We start from the raw sequence: 14,724 nt of genomic DNA, 5'->3' as shown, positions 1-14,724 counted from the left end.
CAGGAAGCATCCCAGGGTCCACTATTTGGGGTAATAGATCCTCTACGGAATATTTACTAACTGGTATTCATATGTCAATGAGCTTTTGAACCTCATATATGATTCCGATACTGAGTTTCTCCATTTTATACCCGAATATGCGTGATCTCGACCTTAATCTCTGCTTAGATGCCGCTAATTGCTCACAATGCTTCTGATACTAAGATATCTCAATTCCGACTCCGAAGCACCACTTCTATGGGTCCCTTCGCCTAGGCACTAGGGACCCCCAATTTGGGGCATCTCCACGGAGTATCACCTAACTACCCCAACACCAAGCAGCACCAGGCGCCCTTGGACAGCAATTCAGCTACGGAGTAGAATTAGTTAGGATTAGCGGGAAACAGACCTGCATTTATAGGTTACTAAGCAGGCTTAGAGCAAAGCAATGAAACCCTAAGCCCTACCTGCCTAATTGGGATGATGCCAAGCAGAAATTAGCATCTAGTAATGACCACCATATTCCTAGTAGTTAGGACATAATGCGCTTGTATTGCATACTGAAATACCATAAGTGCAAGCAAATCGTCAATCGGGGCTATGCGGCTATGCCACTAAGTTCTTATGGACGTCTGCGAGACTTCTCAGACTACCTAGGGTCCGATCGACCATTACGGATTTTTCGCCTAATCTGGCATACTTTACGCTGGGAGCAATACATCTAGAGATATGAAACATAGTGGGGAATGAGAAGCAGCGATGAGACCAACCAGGTTCTAAGCCAGAGAACTACCTAGTATATGAGATAGAAGCATAGGTATTGAGGTGCTTAGGCATTTATTGATCTGAGAAGCAAGGAAGAAAATACTACCTTGACTGGTCCAAAGTTTGGTCACAGGCGACGGTGACGGAGATGATTGCAACACTCACAAAGGGCAACATGGAAGGAAGGTGATGGAGCCGCTAAAGAACGACGAAATCACCGACCACACGACAGGCGAAGTCGTCTGACTCCCGAGAACATACGCTCACCAATGACGCAGCTATCGTCTCGCTCTACGTACACAACAAGGCGTTCAATGTTCAACCTAGGCGACTGCTCAAATACTTGTCGAATGTGCTATATTGCATCGTCCTAGGCATACAGAGAGAACCCCTCTTACTTTCTACGTATGAATATATACAGAATGAGAAGGAGGTATTTGACAATCCGTATGAAGTTATGGCAAGGCATAGCATAGCCCTGATATAAAAAGGGGGTTATATAGTAGCTGAGGCCCACTATGATACAACTTGACCAATAAAAATGCGATCAAGTGCGGAGTTCCGTTCCTTCATTTCTTCCCAGTCAGACACATCGGACTCGAGTTGTTAACTTGTTCATCATCTGACTGCTCCTGTATCTCGTTAACTCGATCCGACTCACCGTTGGCCTTGTTAGTGTACGCTAAGACGTCATGGATGAAGTTGGAGCCCGTCATCCTAAGGCATGCATAACCTGTGCCAAGGCCAAAGTACGATGTTTCCCGGAAACCGAAGGTCCTTGTAAACGGTGAGCATATAGTTGATTTTATACTTGATCCATATTAACTTTTCTAAGTTGTCGTCGCTTGAGAAAAGAATGCCAAAAGCAAGCACCCGGCGCCCATCGTCGTGAGAAGAAATCCGTCGCAAGTGGCTCGTAAGTGTTCACTAAGTGTCCACCATTATCAGGCGAAACCGCTGACACTCTAGTAGAGATGTTGCCGCACTTGAGGCTAAATTAGACCGTATGGTCGCCATGCTGGCCGCCTCGGAACGAAATACCAGAGAACGGGTAGAAAGCGGCCCAGAAACGAGATCATCATCTACGGTTGAAGAGAACCCTGCTGCTCCCGATGAAATTGAAGGCCAGCTGTTGATAGAAGTATTCTCCAAGAGAATGTTCCCTCTCTTTCCATTCCTTATGATGCCCCCGGATATCACAGCAGAGGAACTGCGTCGAGAGAAACCATTCCTCTATCTGAATATCTCAATGGTCGCGTGCCAAAACGCGCCACGTCAGCGAGAAATTGTGCATGCAGTCAAAGAATATGTGGCCGAGCACATCGTCATGAGAGGAGAACATAGCCTGGATCTTCTTCAGGGGCTTCTCATCAATGTGGCTTGGTTCGTTTCAGTCAGTCGTTTCCCGCGACCTAGGAACCAACCCCCCGATGTGCTCAAATCGGAAGAGGAGATTCGCCAAGCTATCCGAAGCACTGCCCAGCTTGATACATTCGTGCACTTACTCGTGGCGCAATCCTTCAGTTTGGGCCTAAATCAAGAACTGAATTACCAGAAGAACTTGAACTATGCTCTGAGTTATTTGAAGGAATCTATAAATGATGACTCTCATACTCCGGTTCGGACGTTGGAAGAGCGACGAACCTATCTTGGGTGTTATTATCTGACTACCATGTGTGTATGACCCTTGGTCTTGCTGGCCATAAGCTAATTCTTCAAAGGCTCTCAACATGTGTAAAAGACCTGGGGCCGATTATTCGCTTTACAAGATACACCGACGAATGCTGCAATGTCCTAGACCAGGTCGCAGAGTATCCCACCGATGCTTCTCTCGTACAGCTAGTCCGAGCGATGAAACTGGCAGACAAGATCCATCACACACTATATTACACCGACCTCCATTCTTCATCGGGTTCATCAGCGCCCCCGCCACTTGGTCTAAGCATACGATGGCTTGAAGCCGAACTTAAGCAACTCAAAGCTCGCATGCCGAGTCAGGCACCACACAATGGTAAGTTGTGCTGTTTTCGCGCACAATCTAACAATGATCTGACAACAACGACAGCCATTCTACAGCTTCATTACAACACGCTCGAGCTACATCTTTACCGGGTTGCGCTTATTAACGAACCCAAACCTAACTACGGTGATCATCCTCTCATACAACTGGATCTTCTTTTCCGCTGCGTGGAAGCGACAACCTCCTTTTTGCAAAACATCCTCTCTCTCCCCTCTGCTCTTTTCCCTTTCTTCCCCTTCACCATAATGTGTCAATTTGGCAAGGCAATCGTCACTCTTTCCCAGCTATCTCTATATGACCATCCCGGATGGGACCGCGCATACGTGGAAAGCATAATGGACTTCGACCAGACCGTTGATCGTATAACTGGCAAGCTCGAAGAAGAACTTCCATTCTTCGAACAGGCTCTTGCGCAAGACCCCAAGTCTGCTGAACTGCCGGAGATATTTGGAAGGATGACCAATCGCGCGGTAACGATTAAAAGGATGCATCGGCGGAGAAAAGAAGCCCTGGAACAAACCTCCCTGCCAACAAATGCCGCCCCGATGGACTACAACTTCATGATAGATTGTCCCCTCGATATGCTGTTTCCTTTCGGTGAGATGCCACCGATTTATGGGCAATATAGTTGATTGGGCCTGCAGCGGACCGAACGGAGTCCGTCCCCGAGATTCGGTTATTTCGATCTGCTTGTACATACCTCAATGTAATAATTATCTCCTTCCACTTCCTAACTAAAGATCGCTAGAAGTAAAGAAATCTTGGTAACGTACTACATCTAGTGATTTTTTATTTCAAAAACACGACATGGCTGCATCTCAAACTCAATTACCCCTTACTTCAAGCCATGTTTGCAATACCAGTGACCTCAAGAGACAGACAGGCTCTATCCCGGGTCAGCTAGAATATACAGGTCGAGTCATTCCCACGGACCATCTCCCCGACTTCAAATGTGGAGAGAGTCTCGCCAAGAGGGCGGGTCGTGCAGATCGGCGATGCGGCTCAAACTCTTCTCCTGCCGTGGGACAGTGGTGTGACATGCTATGGACAAGGAATAGGGGGTTGTTCCGCAAGTGGGTATATTTCTGAGTATTTATCTAAATCAAGCCCGTCTCCTCTCTCCAAAAACTAAGTACAAATCCGACTTCCACAAGGTATAAGTACAAAATCAAGTTGAAATTACAGCACCATAACTCCGACCATAGCGGCAAGCACGGCCATGATACCGGCAACATTAGAGGCGGGGATAGTGGCAGCATTGAAAGCGGGCGAGCTGGTCGCCGCAGCAGCAGAAGAGGTAGCGTTACCGGTAGATGAGGCCGACGAGGTGGAAATCTTCAACGAAGAAGCGACCGGGGCGAGAGAAGAAGGAGCAGCCGTGATCATGCTATCAGCAGCTTGAGTGCTGGACGGGGAAGACGAAGAAGAAGAACCAGAATCAGAAGAAGAATCAGACGAAGAAAAAGAAGCGAAAGCGGAAGACGCGGAATACAAGTCCGACACCGACGCCTCAGAAGTCTGCGTGGCAGAAGCGAGCACAACATCAGTGGTCGACGCGGCTGTCGCCGAAGAAGTTGACGCCACGGTGCTTGTAGAGGCAGCCTGTTTGCCATTGGGTCCCCAGCCCGCCAGGTAGTCGGGAGTAAGCGTTGCGGTTCCGCTGTATAGTGGACATCCCGGTTGGTTGGTCTTTGGCGGCGCACGACCACCGCCGCAGTCGAGGAACGAGCAGATCTCGCCGGTGCCAGGGACGTACCAGATGTAACTGGCGTAGTATTGCTCGACTATGACTTCCGACGAGACGCAGCCTTGCAGGTCAGTGCGAGCCGTAGCGAGGCTGGCGAGGCCTAGGAGGAAAGAAAGAGCGAAGGTTTTCATTTTTGGACGGTTGAACGAGCGTGAAAATTTAACGAGTGACAGCTGAGAAGCAGAAGAAAATAAAAGGGGAACGGGGAGAGAACTGGAAAGAAGAGCGATGTCTTAAATAGGCGGGTTTTTAGGCCGCCACCCGAGTCTCGGCCCCTCGAAAATCACAGCCGCAGGGTCTCAGGGTCTCAGGGTCTTTGTTATGATCGACTTCATTTAGTTAATTGATGTATATTTACTGACATGTATTTACGAGGTATGCTTAGAAAAAAAGATCAATTTTTATTCACCTTCACAGAAATACAATGTAGACCCCATTATCTTCAATAAAAAAAGGAAATCCGACTTGGAGCTCGTGGTGTCCAGGGAGATACTCACCCGTGCCCTAACAGAGCTCACAAAGGAGACCGATGCCATTGGACTGGAAGCTGGCCCATTGCCAGTGAAGCCGCGCCGACGTTTTCTGGAGCCCGTGGCACCCAGGGAGAAACTCACCCGGGCCCTAACTAGGCTCAAAGAAAAAGAGACCGACTGTGTGAAGCCGCGCCGACTCTGTCCGACTTGAAGCCCGTGGCGCCCAGGGAGATACTCACCCGGGCCCTGACTGGGTTCAAAAGGAAAGAGGCGGATGCTATTGGGCTTGAAGCTGGCCCACGGCGTGAAGCCGGGCCAACTTTGTCCAAGGGGAGGGGTCGATGCACAAAGAAAAACAACAACAAAAAGCAAGAGATCAAAAAGAAACCGAACCATAAAGGCAGAACACGCAAATGCAAACCATGGCCATGCGCTTGGGAATTAGCATACACCCCCGGAAGGGAGAACAAAGATGAAGAAAAAATGGGGAAGAGATAAAAAGAGATCTAGGTCTTGATCTCGTTGACCAGTTGGAGGAACTCTTGCATTCTTTCAGCCGGAATTCGAACTGTACATTGCGTGAATCCTCCGGTCTGGTTGGGCTCTAGCAACTGAACCCTGTTAGAGTTACTCTTGTAGTCGAACTGTTTCATCAGGGGAGCGTTCAAGATAACATTTCCACTTGGATCGGCACGGGCGACGATGCGTGCACGTCCAGTGACAGGGTGCTTCAGAACGCGAAGGGGACCGGTTCCTTTGGGCTGCCAGGTGCCCGTAAGTTTGAAAATACGGGTGGTCTCTTCGAACATGACGGTTTCCTCCTCCTCGCCGCTGTTGCCCTTTGTCAGATCGAAGATTTCACCAGGTTCACCGTCCTCATCTTCAGTAGCGGTGGAAATCGATTGAGTGGGAGGAGCCGAGGAAGTGGCCGAGGGAGTGGCCATCGCGGGCTGTGAAGAGACATTGGTTGAAGGGGCCGGCGATGGGGCAGTGGACGCCCGTCCAAACATACTGGCGCCCGCAGAAGGAGGGGGAGGCGACGGCTTTGTCTTTTTGGCGAGAGAATTATCCTGGTTGTCACTTTCATCTACAGATGCCTTGCGTTTTGGGGAGGTCGGCTTCAGCCCACCGAAAATGTTCTGCGAGGTCGGCTGGGGTCCGCCGAAAATGTTGTGGGAAGACTTAGTCTTCTTTGGGGGGGAATCATCGTCGTTGTCGCTTTCATCCGCAGACGCCTTGCGTTTCGGCGAGGTCGGCTTCAACTTGCCGAAAATGTTCTGCGAGGCTGGAACCGGCTTTCTGACCGATCCGCTGAATATCGAAGAGCCGACGGAGGAGCTTGGAGGGCCTGCACTCAAGGAAGGAGGCGGAGGTCCAGGCTTGGTCCCAAAGAGTGCAGCATCCGCAGGCGAACGAGTGGCTGTCCCGACGAGAGTTGAGAATTCGGAGGATTGAGGAGATGATCTAGGGAACCGGGGCTGGTATTGTGAGGAAGAGGGGGTACCATTGGTAGTAGAAGCGGTTGAAGGAGCAGTAAAAGGAGGGAACAGAGAGGGAGGGGTTGATGGGGTGGCAGATGTAGCAGGCTCCTCAACGTCCTGTGGAGCAGTGTTATCATCAGCGAACTTGAAACCCACGCCGGGGACATAAACGGAACGCTTATTAGCTGCAGCTTCGAGTTGAGCGCGCTTCTCGCGTTGACGTTCCTCATCTTTACGCTCCCATTCAGCTTCATCCTCCTCATCGGAGTCAAACTCTTCGGCCTTTCTCTTGGCCTTCGCTTCGGCTAGGGTCTTGTCCGACACTGATTTGAACTGCGCCGCAAAATCAGTGCCAGTAGCTCCACTACCGAACTTGGGAATTTTGAAAGCAGGGGCACTAGTTGAAGTGACTGCATCGCCAAACTTAGGGATTTGGAAAGCAGGAGTGGCGTTCGAAGTGGCTGCATCGCCAAACTTGGGAATTTGGAAAGCAGGGGTGGCAGTCGAAGTGGCTGCATCACCAAGCTTGGGAGTCTCGACGGTAGGAGTGGCTACAGGAGTAGCATTGGGGGCGGTAGTCGGAGGAGAGGGCTCAGCCAAAGTGACAGGAGCAACCGAGACAGGAGCCGCGGCTGAGGACGAAGGACCAGCATTGGAGGTGGAAACAGAAGTATTTGCTGGAGCAGGGGTTGGAGCGGAGAACGATTGGGCGAACTTGGAGGAAGTAGTAGACCCACCAGAAGGCTTGGTGGAAGAAGATGAGGGCGTGCCATCAAGAGCAGGAGGTACAAAGGTGGGAGGGGTCGGGTTCCGAGGAGGTGCGTATCCATTTGGCGCATCTTTGACGGCAGCATCTTTGGCGGCGGCACCTTCGTTCCATGTGGCGCGTTGGTGAATGGTGGCACGTTTGGCCGGTTCCCCGGGTTTGATTGATCCAATGGGGACGCCTAGCTCACGGCGAAGTTCAGCGTAAAGAATGAGGATATCGTCGATATTCTCTTTTGTGGGGTCACATTTGACGATCTCACGCTTGAACGACTCGGTCAAGACACCGATATTCCTGAGCAAAGAAGCTCGCGTGCGGAGTTCGTCCCGATTCTTTTCTGGGAAAAGACGTTTGAGTGGCATACTGTCGAAGTCTTCAGTTGACTCAGGATAGTCCAAAGATACAGGATGATCAGTTGGTGGGAAAAGACTGTCAGGGTCTGAAGCAGTGAACGTGTTGGGAACAGTAGAAGTTGTGGAGGAGGGCAGAGAAGAGGTGGAAGAAGAAGGAACAGGTAAAGACGACGAATTTTTGTTGTCATGTGAAAAGTGCGCGAACGACACACGAGGGGTGGCAGTCGTCGCACCTTCCGTTTGGGGTCCGTTCGACACCTTAGGCCCCGGGGTGAATGAGTTGGTCAATGGGCTATTCAGAGCTGCGACCTTATTGTCTTTATTACCCTCAATGTCCTTATTCTGCTTATTGTTGTCAATTGCCGTACTTGCACCAAAGAGAGATGTACTCGGTGCTTGGGCCTTTGCAGCCTGCTCTGCCGGCTTTGGCGAGAATGGATTGCTGAATGCGTTCTGCCCTGGAAGGTTCGCGAATGGGTTGCTAGGTGTTGCCTGGGCTGTCTTTTCTTTTCCAAGCTTCGACGCAGGAGACGCCCCGAAAATTGAGCCGAATTGTGAGGTCTTCGCAGGTATAGGAGTCTGCGCTTCACTTGTCACCTTCGGTGTAAAAACGCTGCTTGCCGCTGATTGTTCTTTTTCAGCCTTTGTAGGCGTTCCAAACATGGAATTGAACGGCTTGCCCTCGGATAGATTTCCAGCCGTACTATCAACAACCGGCTTTGGTGAGAACATATTACCAAATGCGGGTGAAGCAGTCTGTTCTTTCCCGGCTTCCGAGGCTTTCGACACCGCAGGTGTACCAAACATGGACTTGAACGGCTGATCTGCTGCAGGCTTTGCAGCCGCGTTTTCAGCGACCGGCTTTGGGGAGAACAAATTGCCAAATGCTGGTGCAGGCGTTCCAGTCTCCACAGCTTTCGATGTCGTAGGTGTACCGAACAGAGGCTTGAACGGTTGTGCTTCGGTAGTTTTCTCAGTAACCTTCGGTGAGGACAAATTGCCTGATGAACTCGGCACTGGAATGCTCGCAAATGGATTGCTCGCCTTTGGTTCTTCTGCCGCTGGCTTGGGCGCAAATAGATTGCTAGCAGGCCCCGAGGGTTGGGAGCTGGAGGTGGACCCGAAAAGAGTACCAAAGGGCATTGCCGCCTCAGCAGGTTTGGCAGGAGTTTGCTCAGCTGCCGTTATTTTCGGGGCAAACAGGTTAGTACTGCTGGTTGGAGCCTGCCCTGGAATGTTCGCAAATGGATTGTTGAATGTTTGCTGCGGTTTCTCTGCACCGAAAGGCTTCGAAGCGGCGGGCGTTGATCCGAAAAGCGGCTTGAAAGGCTGGGTCTCCGCAGGCTTCTCGGCAGGTTTCTCAGATGTAGCTGTCTTTGGTGCAAATAAATTGCTGGACGCATTCTGCCCTGGAAGGTTCGCAAATGGATTGTTGAATGTTTGCTGCGGTTTCTCTGTACCGAAAGGCTTCGAAGCGGCGGGTGTTGATCCGAAAAGCGGTTTGAAAGGCTGGGTCTCCGCAGGTTTGTCGGCAGGTTTCTCAGGTGCAGCTGGCTTATGTGAAAAGATGGAAGCCCCCTTGGGCTTGTTATCAGGCGAAGTTTGCATGTTCTCATCGGCAGGCGAAGTCATATGTGTTGTAGACTGCCCAAATAGGACGGGCTTTGCTGGAGTGCCTGTGTTCTGCTGCGCTCCGAACCCACCGAACGACGGAGTGGCCTGGTTTCCGGCGTTGAATCCCCCAAAACTGAATCCATTGGTACTTGACTGGGTAGTTCCGCCAAATGATGTGTCAACAGAAAAAGGATTGCTCGACGGTGCAGATCCAAATGAGGTTGGGCCCGAGCCGAAGTTGAAAGACGCCTGACCACCGGTCTGGCCGTTAGTGCCTGATGAGAAGATTCCACCCTGGCCGGGGCCCGAGTTTGTCCCAGGGAAGCTCTGGCTCTGAGTCTGGCCGAATGTGAACCCAGTCTGGGTAGGCGCTGGTGCCGGGGCCGCGGATGCGAAAGGGTTGAACGAAGCCGCATCGGATGCGCCTCCACCGGTTGTGGGAGTAGGAGCCCGGCGTGAGCGAACATTCTTGATCCTGAAAGTTGCAAAGAGATCTTCGGTCAGTTTGTGGTCATCCAAACGCTACCTGAGTTATTACTTACTTTCTACTGGCTAACTGGGCCGCTGTGGCTCGGTGGGGCTTGTCATCCGGGGTGCTGGCCATTCCGAAAGCACCCTCGTCTTCCTTGGACCCCTGAGGGCCTTGAGCTCCACGTTTCAACATATTGAGTGTATGAAGACCACTGTTGGTTGTATGATTGTAAGCTCGAACCGCCTCGTATCGTAACCTTCGGAATCTAGGTGACCAGGGTTAAAGACGTGAATCAAGCTTGATGCAAGAGTGGACCTCGGTATGGCGCCTGATGAGTTCCCTCACTGGCGGCAATCGAAGTAGGGAGCTTTCCGTGTACGGCGAGGCTCTTTCCAACTCCACACCGACTCGAAAGAGTAACAGCTTTGATGATTGTTATCCTCCACTTAGATATTGTCAATCGCGGAGAGAGCGAAACCCATTTGTCTCTAGCGTCTTCGATGTGGTTGTCCGGTGGTATTCGCGGTTCCGTGACACGTTCGCGATCTGTCGCGCAGGAAGCTGTCAGCAGGACGAAGGAGCTCTCGAGTTGGCGAAAGTAAGGTCGAAGACAGGTCGATGGTTTATTGCTGTCAGTGATGATATTTGTCTTCGAATCTTGAGATGTCCAACAACACAATAATGGAGGAGGCACGACTATAATATTTTTTTTTTTGCAGGAAGCATCCAAGGCGGACAAGAACGAGTCACGTGGTATTTCTTGGCAGCAAGGTTCGACTTTACAAACTATTGTCTGCCTGCATTGGACAAAGGGGATGTAATACGATTGTCATGATTTTCTCGAATGAGATCGGCCCATTTTCTAGCAAATGAATTGACAGCACAGGGGGATATCTTTATACTCAAATCGAAGCCACGCTCACTTCATGATGTCGCCGACGTTGACCAGCGGAAGAAAGATCCGTTCCACCAATATTACAAGGCACACTGGAGCTCGAAAAGAGCATGATGGATTCTTTTATATCAAGCAGAGTCTAAATCTATGCATATAACAATTCTAGCTAGTGGGTTCAAGTACCTCCTGATGTTCCGCACCGCCGAGCAAGTATACAAAGGGACTCTGCGTGATGCATGTGTACACTCTGAGAACACAAGAGGCTAAGAATCACTGAGTGGGCTGGACGCCTTGCGGGTGACCGGAAAACCCGACCTAGCTAAGTCTGCCACTTGAGTATCACAATGTTCGAGTCAAGGGAAACGAAGGTGAGTGTGACCTATAAGACGGAAGTACCTGAGCCTTCGGTCTCGTCTCCCCGCACTTAAAGCATGGCGTTCCATGGGTCTGCTGACCTTAATTTCATTTAAGTTAGTCAAAGTTAGGACACTTTGAATCCCAAGAAAGGTTATGAGCATAAATCCCTGAATGATTAGACTCTCTGACCAACCGGTCACACACACCCATAAGTCACATATCACATATCACATACTGCGAAGGGTGGAATTCTCAACTAGTCACATTCCATTCCTATCAGGAAACACCCACGCCAAACTCACAGTTTAGCTCGGGCTCTATGCTGTGTAGACATCGATTGGCTATTGGCTGACATGCAGGTAGAGGCAGGGTACTTCATCTCTTGTGGGGAAAAGATCTGCGCCATTTATTCACATTCTCATTTCCACTAGGACACCTCCAGGACATGAAACAGAGAACAGGGCATGACGGGAAAATTGACCTCCTCGGAAATAAATAGCCAATGGATATCCTTGGTCTGCAGTCACTCGCTATATATTTCCCCGTCTTGAGTGGTATTTCGGGGTGGGATTCCTTAATTTGCTTTTCTTTCGGCTGAAGATACAGGGTCATTGACTCTACCCCTTTTCTGTCATGCGCATGCCTGCATTATCCGATTGTGTCTACTGTCAGCATCGTCCAGGTCGCTATACATACATAAACCACGTTGTCCCCGGCTTCTGTTGCCCATGCTTCCATAGCCCGTGAATCGAAAGCACCTGCCTCGCCAACTTACCTCTTTAATGATTCAGGGTCAAGATGTATTATTCTTTTGTGATCAAGTATTTCTCTTTGGTGGCTTGTGCCAATGCACAGCTACTAGAGATCCCCGCTGTGGATGCTATAGTCAGCTCTGCCATGCTCCCTTTTGAGCAGTATACTTCCTTCGGTGCTTCAACAAAGACTGCCTCGGCTGCTGTAAGCTTCGAGACCAAGGTCGCCGTGGTCAACTCTCCTGTTGCAGCCGTGGCAGCAGCAGACGCTGCGTACTGGCTAGCAGACATCGCCCACCAAGGAGTCGCAGCCTTCAACTCGAACCCTTCTGGCTACCAAGTCTTCCGAAACGTGAAAGACTACGGAGCTATAGGTGTGCATTGAAGGATCGCTACTACCTGAGACGTACTAAAGTGAGCATAGGTGATGGTGTGACCGACGATACGGCCGCGATCAATGCGGCCATAAGCGCCGGTGGCCGGTTTGGCCCGGCAAGCAGACAATCCTCGACCACGACTCCTGCGATAGTCTACTTCCCATCGGGAACGTACCTGATCTCATCGTCGATTATTGATTACTATTTCACCCAGCTGATTGGCAACCCGAATGCAATGCCTGTTATAAAAGCAACCGCAGGTTTTGTCGGACTGGGGCTGATTGACGGTGATCAATACCAGAGCGATGGAAACCAGGGCTGGACGTCGACGAATGTGTTCTTCAGACAGGTTCGCAATTTGAAATTGGACTTGACCTCAATCCCTGCCGGTACTGCTGCGACTGGTATTCATTGGCCGACTGGCCAAGCTTCCAGCATCGAGAACGTTGTCATTGCTATGAGTTCTGCTTCTGGAACACAGCACCAGGGTATTTTCATTGAGAATGGTATGTTGCTACTTTATTTTTTTTAGGTCTATACTAATCCAATACCAGGCTCTGGTGGCTGGTTGACCGATGTGGTAATTAATGGTGGCCTCTATGGTGCCAATATTGGCAACCAGCAATTCACAATGCGGAACCTGGCCATTTCAAATTCAGTGACCGCAATTTCTCAGATCTGGAACTGGGGGTGGACTTATCAAGGTCTGTCTTTGACTAACTGCACAACTGCTATTTCGATCAGCAATGGTGGTGCTGGGGCCCAACTCGTTGGCTCGGTCAATATCCTTGACAGCACCATCCAAAACTGCCCTACCTTTGTCGATACCGCTTGGCAGACTTCCACACTATCAACTGGAAGTCTCATTCTGGAGAACATAATTCTGAACAACGTCCCCGTTGCAGTCAAAGGCGTCAGTGGTACTGTTCTTGCTGGCTCGGGGGCCTCTACGACCATTGCTGCTTGGGGACAAGGCCACAAATATACTCCAAACGGACCGACCAACTTCCAGGGCTCTTTCACTGCACCGACACGTCCTAGCGCTTTGCTTGCTGGTGGATCGAACAGATATTTTACCAAGTCAAAGCCTCAGTATGAGCAATCACCAGTTGCTTCGTTTGTCAGCATTAGAAGTGCAGGCGCCAGGGGAGATGGTTCAACCGATGACACGACAGCCATTCAGTCTGCGCTGACATCTGCCGCATCTGCAGGTAAGATTGTGTTCTTTGATCAAGGAACGTACAAAGTCACCGGCACTATTTACGTCCCACCGGGCTCTCGGATTGTCGGAGAGGCATATCCTGTCATCATGGCAACCGGCAGTGTATGGTCGAGCATTACCAATCCCGTTCCGGTGGTTCAAATTGGCAAATCTGGAGAATCTGGGTTCGTTGAATGGTCTGATATGATAGTGAGCACCGCGGGCTCCACGCCGGGCGCTGTACTCATTGAGTGGAACTTGGCAGCGACATCAGGCGCTGGGATGTGGGATGTTCACACTCGAATCGGGGGCTTCCAAGGATCTCAGCAGCAGGTTGCTCAGTGCCCGACGACTGCAGCTGTCTCGGCAGGCTGTGAGGTTGGTTACATGTCCATGCACATTACCAAAGTCGCCAGTGGTGTTTACTTGGAGAATGTCTGGCTATGGACCGCCGACCATGACCTTGAGAGCGCTACTAATACTCAAATCTCGGTCTATACCGGTCGCGGTCTCTTGGTAGAAGGAAATAATGTCTGGTTGTAAGTGACAGATAATCCTCACAATGCTTTCTCATAACTAACATCGGCGCAAGATACGGAACGGCGTCCGAGCATCACTCGCTGTATCAGTATCAGTTCTCAGGCGCGAGTTCGATTGTGGCAGGGTTCATACAAACAGAAACTCCGTAAGTGATCCAACACGTGCTGCTGCCCTTGCATCTCCTGTCCTAACCAATTGCATGCAGATACTATCAACCAAATCCCAATGCAGCCAACGGCCCGTACCCTACCAACTCGGCTCTCAATGACCCTGACTATAGCAGCTGTCTCGGCGGAAACTGCGACTCTCTTGGTCTTCGGATTCTCAATACCAAGGATGTGATTATCTACGGGGCTGGGCTATACAGCTTTTTCAACAACTACAGCACCACTTGCTCCACCTTCCCCCTTCCAGAGGATTGCCAAAGTATGATCTTCAGCGTTGAGGGCAGTACAAGTGGACTGGTGGTATATGGGTTGAACACTGTTGGGACAAGCTATATGATTGTGAAGGATGGTACTGCGTTGGCGACGGTTGGCGACAATCTGGCTACGTTCGCTGCTACTATTGCGTACTTCACCTTCTAGGGTATTTAGTTATGGAAGGGGAAAGGTCGTGAATGCCGAAGATCATCCAGTACATATGCAGTTTCAGTGGTGTAAATTGGACTAGTTGCCAAGATCGTTGACTCTCAAGGCGTTTGAGCTTTAATGATACACAGCTCTGATTTCAAGAAATTCTTTAGCTTGAATCTCCGTAGGGGGCGCATAATGCATGTCTTCAAAGAGTACCCTAAGCTTATGGAACTTAATGAGAGATGAGACCAACTACTCGTCCGGCAAATCAAAGGGCCAGATATCTCTCAGGTCCCTTTCATCCCTAATTGGTTCATCCTCATTAGGATCTTCATTTGTCAGAACAGCTTGCAACAT

At 50.3% G+C, this 14,724-nt stretch overlaps 4 protein-coding genes across 4 annotated transcripts; 2 read left to right on the top strand and 2 right to left on the bottom strand.

Moving 5' to 3' along the window:
• Positions 1-1,436: 1,436 nt before the first annotated feature.
• Positions 1,437-3,396, top strand: LCP9604111_5273 (Zn(II)2Cys6 transcription factor; the record flags this gene model as incomplete). The annotated part of the gene is made up of 5 exons (XM_039073065.1): positions 1,437-1,531; positions 1,580-1,660; positions 1,717-2,418; positions 2,466-2,755; positions 2,810-3,396. 5 exons carry the CDS (start codon positions 1,437-1,439, stop codon positions 3,394-3,396), a joined length of 1,755 nt encoding a protein of 584 aa, XP_038928735.1.
• Positions 3,397-3,943: 547 nt separating this feature from the next.
• Positions 3,944-4,642, bottom strand: LCP9604111_5272 (uncharacterized protein; the record flags this gene model as incomplete). The annotated part of the gene is made up of 1 exon (XM_039073064.1): positions 3,944-4,642. One exon carries the CDS (start codon positions 4,640-4,642, stop codon positions 3,944-3,946), a length of 699 nt encoding a protein of 232 aa, XP_038928734.1.
• An 848-nt stretch (positions 4,643-5,490) lies between these two features.
• LCP9604111_5271 (uncharacterized protein) lies at positions 5,491-9,862 on the bottom strand (the record flags this gene model as incomplete). The annotated part of the gene is made up of 2 exons (XM_039073063.1): positions 5,491-9,673; positions 9,741-9,862. The coding sequence occupies 2 exons, from the start codon at positions 9,860-9,862 to the stop codon at positions 5,491-5,493; spliced, it is 4,305 nt and encodes a 1,434-aa protein (XP_038928733.1).
• Positions 9,863-11,720: 1,858 nt separating this feature from the next.
• On the top strand, positions 11,721-14,379 carry LCP9604111_5270 (glycoside hydrolase family 55 protein; the record flags this gene model as incomplete). The annotated part of the gene is made up of 5 exons (XM_039073062.1): positions 11,721-12,048; positions 12,099-12,557; positions 12,606-13,791; positions 13,845-13,937; positions 13,998-14,379. The coding sequence occupies 5 exons, from the start codon at positions 11,721-11,723 to the stop codon at positions 14,377-14,379; spliced, it is 2,448 nt and encodes an 815-aa protein (XP_038928732.1).
• Positions 14,380-14,724: the final 345 nt, after the last annotated feature.

This window comes from Penicillium roqueforti, assembly GCF_015533775.1.
Source record: "Penicillium roqueforti strain LCP96 04111 chromosome Unknown scaffold_12, whole genome shotgun sequence".
Classification (NCBI taxonomy): Eukaryota; Fungi; Ascomycota; class Eurotiomycetes; order Eurotiales; family Aspergillaceae; genus Penicillium; species Penicillium roqueforti.
This window is presented reverse-complemented; position numbering and strand designations above follow the sequence as displayed.